Genomic DNA, 8032 nt, shown 5'->3' on the forward strand with positions numbered 1-8032 from the left:
GAAATTTTTATTTATTATTGGGGAGAATTAGTAAGGGGGGCTTTAGTTATGAGGGCAATAGTTTTGAAGGGCAACAGTCTGAGAGACAACTGTAAAAAACGCGAGGGGCATTTGTTAAATGTGGAGATCTTCGCTATACCAAAGACACAGAGGTGGCAAATTGGCCTGATTGATTGTCACTTTAAATTTTTCCATTATATTTTCATTATAACAAATCATCGTGAGATCCTCGTGAAGAAACGTTCGTTTGCTTTATCTAGTTTCAGCGGGCTCCAACCAACAAATTATACAAGCTTTCCTGTGTCCGACGTTGGGTTTTGTAAAGAGTTTATACAAGAAAATGCATTTATAGGCAGAACATATATTTCATTGTTTAGCAAGCAGTTTTTTATTATTCTGATATAGTTCTGAAATAATAAATGGTTACATATTCATATTTCTAAAATAAGTTTTAAAAAAAATATTTTTCCCCTAATCGTAAAACTTATTTGCATGATAAAAACTGGTAGAATAATCTGCAAATGGAGTACCTTCGTTAAGGGGTGCCGTTGGATTTTGAGGAGAGATTAAAGGAGAATTTGGAGAAAAGTCTGACTAAATTCAAATTTACGAGCCGAAGAAAGACAACAAGTAAAGAAAATAATACTATTACAAGAAATATTTACTTCATTTTGGTGGAGCTTTAGCATTGTTATCTTTACTTAGAACACATTTACCTTTTCAATGGAGTAAACATGTCCGGTTAATGATTCATAGGAGTGAGTTTTACTTTGTAAGTTTTTTAAATGAAATATCAACATTTTTATCCAAAAGATATTCTCAATACAATTTCTTCTTTTAGCCAGACCAGTGTAGCAGTTTTGTTAAACAACATTAAAAGTAAGTCCCACATTGACAGTTTTAAGGGGTATGAGTATAGGGGGTATAAAGGGGTCGACGTTTTTTAGTTTGATAGAGCTAAAAAAAAGGTGGTCTCCGCTGTTGAACACTCGTTTGACCTTTTTACGAATTTCAATTGTTCGTCGGTCACTGCCTTACTTAAAACCATTCTTATTCCACCATAGCCTTCCCCATGGCCAGCATAGTCTATTATTTTCAAAATTACAACTAATATAGAGGCAATTTATTACGTGGTTTCGCTAGTCAATTGTTTTGATGGTCCATTATTTTGTATTGTTGTTTACATATTTGTATCTGATAGAGGTATTGGCTAATAGCACGATAGTTTAAAAAGTTTGAATATCACTCTCTTCTGTCAGCACTGTGAAACCCACCAACCATATTACTGAATGGAAGAACGACGTCACCAACAAAAAAAACTTCCACCATTTTTTTATTTTGATCGAATAATTCGCACATACCATATACACTACACTCAACACCGTATTTATCTCGAGATTCTTTACCCATATGGGGATTTCTGTGAACCTTAGAATCATCCTATAGGAACACATTTTTTAAAGGGGAGCCTCTTAACGGAAATTTTCTATGATTTGTTCCATGATCTGTCCGTGCGTCACGTCCTGGACTACAGCCGTAGTCAACACACACTGTTAAATCCCCCCCCCCTTTGGATTTCCATCATAAATTTAATGTTGTTGTTTTTTTATATTTAGGACAAAATATTTTCCTTACCGTCTCCAATCCCAATCCATCACTGGAGCTTGGAATGCTTCTTACTATTATGTAAAGATCCATCCTCTTGGACGGAATAACTTTACAAAGAGAAGACTAAAAATAATAAGGAATAAACAACCAGAGGCGTTTTACCCACAAGCCGATGTATTGGACTAACACTAATAACTAGTAGCACAAATAATAATTAAGATAGACATACCGTTACTGAGATGGAAATAGAAGAATAGGCGACAGGGTAAGACACTTGTTGACACAGCACTAGAACTCAACATAGAGCTCAACACTAATAATTCTCGGTACACAAAAAGGGACCGGTAACTGTTAGACACGATTTGAAGAAGGGAACTAAGATAAATCCAGACTAGAACAGGAACACAAGACGGAAGTAAATCAAGTACTAAAGACTGGAAGAGAACTGACGTAAATCAAGAGCTGAAAAGAGACTGAACTAAGACTGGCGAATCGAGAGTCCCTTATAAACCCTCGTACAAAATGCTAAATATAAATGTTTGCAAATCGAGAACAGGTAAGAACATTCCAGATTGGCAGCTGAAAATAAACGTGTTTGTGGCTGCAAATCTAGCTTCATAATTCTAATTAAGCTGGTTTAAGCACAATAAAATTATAATAATGGAAGAAGCAGTACATGAAGCGTATACAATAAAAACTTGGCCAAAATAACTATAGCGCTTGTTTCGCACATAACTATATATGGTATGTGTAAATAATATTCAAATAAAATAGTATAATACATCACTCCCACCCCCGTTGAATTACGCCCCGTAATTCAACAAAAATGGTTCTTTAAAAGTTCTGATAAACGAACGATGTGTCTAAGAAGCACAACACAAAAATTAAGTTGATAGTTGGTAAAGAAAATCAAATCATATGATTTTTAGCGACTAGGTTACTCGTAGCATTTAACAAAGCTATTTGTCATTGAGGCCAGAGAGAAAAATACTTCATTTTTATGAATAAAATGTGATAGTCATATGATCTGCTAATAGTGGTTCATTCCCATATCGTTGCACATGCCAAGGAGTAAAGGAGTTGGCACTCTTATACATCGTTATTGGACTACGAGGGGACAATGATCTATTCGCTTGGCTGAAAAACGGCCAAAACATCTATGAGAATACACCCCTTTTCTCAAGGTTCTTGAGTTGAACGCCAGATGCCTCGCCATCTGGTTGTATAGCCAATAGCAATATTATTGAAGAGTACACAAATTTAGGTTTGGCATCTGTTTTGCCACATAAACAGGTATTTGTGAAATCGTTTGAGATCTAAATTAATATTTCCATTAGCAGAAGAATATTCTTTAGCTCTAGCAGACATTTTCACCTAGTGGAAGAAGCTGAAACTGTTTTTGGCACGAAATTCATTTACCGAGCTAGCGTGAATCTATCAACACACACTGTTTATTTCTTACCCAGGAATACCAGCATTTTGGGCAAACTGAATTATTTAAATTAACCATAATAATTGAATTATCTACCTACCATATTACTATACTATATAGCTGGTCAGATAAATACAAGTCACAGTTTCTAGAAAAAAAAAGTAAAAAGGTTTTCATCCGGGACTATTAAATTGGTCTCTTATTTTGTTAAGGAGAAGTGCTCAAGAAAAGCACATAATCTATCAACACTGCTGTCAAAAATGAAAGGAACGTCAGCGTATCTACCAATACTGCTGGTCCGACTGAAATGATCGCCAGTGTTTCTACCAACACTGTGGGCCCAAGTGGAAGGAACGCCCGCGTATCTATCAACACTGCTGGACCAAGTGGAAGGAACGCAAGCGTATATGTCAACACTGCTGGCCCAAGTGGAACGGATGCCAGGGTTTCTCTCATCACGAATGGCCCAAGTCGAAGGGGAAGAAGTGAATGAAGCGGATTTCAATGAAGATAATAATATGGACATATACGACGATCCATCATTAACTCACCAGGGAATTGTATTGCTTCTTACTACTTAGAAAATATAACAAGATAAAATGGAGAAAAAGAGAAACAAAAATACAAAGTCCGGAGAATAAAAATACGCATTAGATTAGTGTTGAAGTCCACTCACGGTAAAGCTTTTTTTTCATCTACAGCCCGATAATCCGTCGTGCCAAAAAATCAAAAGCTACCTGTTAGTTGTTGTTGTACTCGGTGCGTCGGAAAATTCAAAATAACCGGCAGGTTTATTTTCAAGTTGTTTTTGCCATCACTAGAGTGCGCTGATCTCAATAAGAACTTCGCTTTAAAAGAGGTGGAGACTGCGTTAAGACGAAAGTACGGGAGAGATGGGGAAACTCTAGGCTTGAACTATTCCATCAAGTCGGCTATATTTAGACACACTTCAGAATTAGGAACACCTCATTCAGGCAGCGTTGCAGAATAAAAATATATTGATTATTAAAAGTCGTGTTTTTATATTCATATTTGGCATTGGCATTGCTGTATATTCAGCCTGCAATCCTGTATCTCAGTCAATGAGGCGACAGCGTCGTCAGCAGATAATTGCCAACAGATAAATGCAAAGAATTGCAAAGAATTGAACTCCATGGAATTTTTTTGTCATTGTAGGGGGGGGGGGATTCACAAACTCCAAAGTGGAAATATTATTTCTTATCAAATGCTGAAAAGAAGAGTTTTCAGCGGAGCTTCCTCGGCTTCCGGAGCTACCGGAGAAAAAGAAATTTTTTTACAGACCGTTTCCAAAAATGTAACAGGGAAATTAGATCATGCCGTTGAAATTTGGATCGATTTCCTCCTGGCATCATCAGAAGAAGCAAGCGAGCACAGTTCTCGCAACGTTGAGCAGCCACTGTTTCTGGAGGGGTTTAAAACGAAAAAAGAACATTTTTAAATGTAAATTTTAAAAAAATATATTTTTATCTTAGCCTACTAATAATGTTGCGCCACTCCATCGGCTCAGTGGGAGACGAGTTGATGGATGGATACGAGGCCACGAAAGAAGGAGCAGCACCAGTAGGGACAGCAGCAGCAGGAGTAGAAGTAGTAGCAGCAGAAATACAAGGAATAGCAGTAGCTGCATTAACAGCGGTGGGGAACCTGCAGCTAAAGCTGCCAATGAAGCTGCAGATAGTGCGGTGGACAAAGCTGTTGTTGCGTTGATAAATTTTTGCTGCTTTTTAGTATTTTTTATTGCTTTGAAAACTCGTTTGTTTCTTTGCTGAATCTTCTGTTTAGCTTAGAGAAGACGGAGTCAAAACGCCAACAATGGTTTGGCGTGTTGCAAACGCTGCATAGCCAGTGAGGAGTAGGCCCAGCCTCGCCTCCACTCCCACCAGAACCTCCACCTATTCATTAAGAAAACAAAATAACTAGATAAATAAACAATTATTAAAATTTAAATACCTGGGGAAGGAAGTGCCGACATCTTTTTCCTCCTACTGTGATGCCTTACTATCCCTTTGGGATGCAAAAACTGTTGCAGAGAAGTCTGTTAATTAATATAGCATGACAAATTACCTTAGGAGGTTGGACCAAAGAACTTGTGGTAATACGTTGAGGATCCTGGGAAGCTGAAAATTAAAAAAAAAAAACATTAAAATATTAAATTAAAAATCATATTGTAATCTGAACCTACTTATGTCTGTCCAGTCCATACGCTCTGTGTCTTCAGGTAGGTTGCTGGCTCGCAATACTGAAAAAAAAATAATATTATTATTTATCAATTGACTGAAAATGAAGAAAAAAACTTTACCTTGTATTACTTGAAGCAATATTTTTTTCGCCCCGAAAGAAGTAATCCCGATTGCAATTAAGTCTTTCTCCGTCATTTGGGTAAACATATTTAAATCTATATGATGCCCACGAAAAACTCCTAAAGAAAATAAAGCAAAACATTTAGGTTAGATAAGAATGATTCTGCTGCAACAGTTTCCCTTGATATGAATATGGATAGACGGAGCGTTAACAGTGCTACCGACGACGTACAACCCGAATTTGTTAATCTTGCATCACCAGATTAAACAAACACAACGGCTGACGACATATTCCCCTTAAATGATGCAACAGAGAATGAAATGGACGTTATGTTAGAACGCGATTGGGTCTTACCGGAGTATTCGGCCAGGCCAGTTCCCTCCAGGAGTTGCTCCATCTGACTCCAAGATTCAGGAGCAAAGATGACCGGAACGCGGAAGTAAGGTTCGGTCTGCGTGGATACCGAAGTCCCCACCAGGTGCTGCTGGTTTTCCGGATGGGGAGTGGTGCATTCGCATGACTCCATGTCCCAGTCTTCATCTGGACATGGGGGGGGGGGGCGCCTGGGGTGCGTTCAGCCTCGCATTGGAAGCATTTTGTTCTTCGGATGAAATTCCATTCACCGCACCACTCACATCTCCAAACTCCATCTGTTTTAAAATAAAAATATAATTAGTACCTTAATTTTTTTGTTAATGAATTAGTTTAATTATACCTCCACCACCAACACCGCGACCTCGGCCGCCGCCACCAACATCGCTAGCTCTAAAACCACCACCGCCGCTACCACCACATCAGCTCCACTCGCTGCTGACCCACCTTTGACTGCTTCAGACTTTAGAGGATGTTTTCATCGATTTTTTCCACATTCGGTGACCGAATCTCCATCCATCCTGAACACGGCAAGTAACCGGTATCCTGGGAAGCTGAAAATAAAAAAACAAAAAACATAAAAATATTAATTTAAAAATAATATTGTAATCTGAACTACCTTTTTCTGTGCAGTCCATAGGCTCTGTGTCATCATTTGGGTTTCTGTCAGGAGTCACGGCAAAAGTATCATCATAATTTGACTCACTAGAATTGGACTCACAATCTTCTTCTTCAGAAAGAATTGATGAGGTAGCCGAGGCAGTAGCAGCAGCAGCGAGTATTTTGTTCTGTATCTTGGTCTTTTTGACAGCTTTGAAGATGTTTTTTTTTCTTTTCTGTTAAGTCTTATGATTGTCTTACAGATCACACACTGAATTCGGCCATGAGGGTTTGGAGAGTTGCAGGTGGAGCAAATCCAATGTGGCCCAGCCCCGCCTCCATCACTCCCTCCAGAACCTTCGCCTCTGCCTCCATTCCAGCCACCACCTATTCATTAAAAAGATAAATAAATATATTTTACCTTATAAAAAGACATACTTCATACCCTTAAATACATAAAAATATACTATACCTCGGGACACAAACGTAGACATTTGAAAAACGATGGTCTTATGACAAGAGTTGTCGTCCCTCGTAAGTCTGTAAATATACATTAAATATGACAATTTTTAGCTCGAAATATATCACTAATTATCTAAATCTCACCTTAGTTACACAAATTAAATAGAAAAAACTGATTTTTGTAAACAAATCCACTTTCAAACGGGACACTTTCACCGCGGCATAACTAAGCCAATGCTCTCTCAATCTGCTCTCAACGGTCAAGTTTCGATACGCCAACGCTGCAATTCAAATTGCAAACTGCTCATCAGTTTCACCATGAATTGCAATACTCAAAATTAGAATATTTTATTTTAAAAAACGTGTAACTTTAAAAACATTTAACTTTAAAACGACTAGCTAGTAGTTAAATTTAAATGAACCAATTTCAATTAGAAAAGTTGGCAACGCTAAATTTCGGCAAGAGTTTTCGCCCATCGAAGTCTGTAAATATACAGTAAATATGACGATTTTTAGCTCCAAATATAAGAGTAATTAACTAAAGCTCTCCTTAGGTACACAAATTGAACTGAAAAAATAAAAAAAACTGTTTGAAAAAAACCACTTTCAAATTCAAAAGCTCCAGCAGCAGTTAGTGGAAGCTACTGCAGACATAGCTGCAAATAGTGCAGTAGTCAATGCAGTAGTGGCGTTCATAAATTTCGGGTTATGTTTTGTCTGTTTTATGACTTAACACCCTCTTCTCTTCCTTCGTGAAATTCCTTGTTTTTTTGCAGTAGGCACAGTTGAACCGCCCATGCATGTTAGGCCTACTACAAAATGAACATATCCAGTCAGTGGGGCCAGCCCCGCCTCAACTTCCACCAGGGTTTTTTCCACCACCTCCACTTCCACCAAGGTTTTCTTCCCCGCCTTCACCCCAATTAGCAATCCAGACTCCACCTATATTATTATACATTATTATAATGACAAATCGGTTTCTAGAAAATTTAGTTTTAATGTTATACAATAGCTATTCAATATTTGTCGCTAAATCGAAAAAAAAACAATTGAATTCGAATTCAAAAAACAAATCAATGTTGTTCGATGTATCCAAAAATCGAATTCTAATGAAAAATATTTACCTCATTAGTTGTGTTAATTAGTGCATAATTTAAATAATTGCTTGTTAAAGTCTAAAAAGAAACTCGTCTGCTTGTTTACATCTAAATTGTAAATAAACAAATTTGTGCAGAG

General features: G+C 37.5%; 1 protein-coding gene across 1 annotated transcript; it reads right to left on the bottom strand.

Annotated features, from left to right (window-relative positions):
* Window positions 1–6199: 6199 nt before the first annotated feature.
* Window positions 6200–7754, bottom strand: LOC124337682 (merozoite surface antigen 2, allelic form 2-like). Its single transcript, XM_046791720.1, has 4 exons — window positions 7655–7754; window positions 6596–6721; window positions 6354–6545; window positions 6200–6288 (listed from the first exon to the last, which is right to left on the bottom strand). Exons 1-4 carry the CDS (start codon window positions 7752–7754, stop codon window positions 6200–6202), a joined length of 507 nt encoding a protein of 168 aa, XP_046647676.1.
* Between the last annotated feature and the right edge of the window lie 278 nt (window positions 7755–8032).

The sequence above is a fragment of the Daphnia pulicaria genome, chromosome 4 (assembly GCF_021234035.1).
Source record: "Daphnia pulicaria isolate SC F1-1A chromosome 4, SC_F0-13Bv2, whole genome shotgun sequence".
Taxonomy (NCBI): Eukaryota; Metazoa; Arthropoda; class Branchiopoda; order Diplostraca; family Daphniidae; genus Daphnia; species Daphnia pulicaria.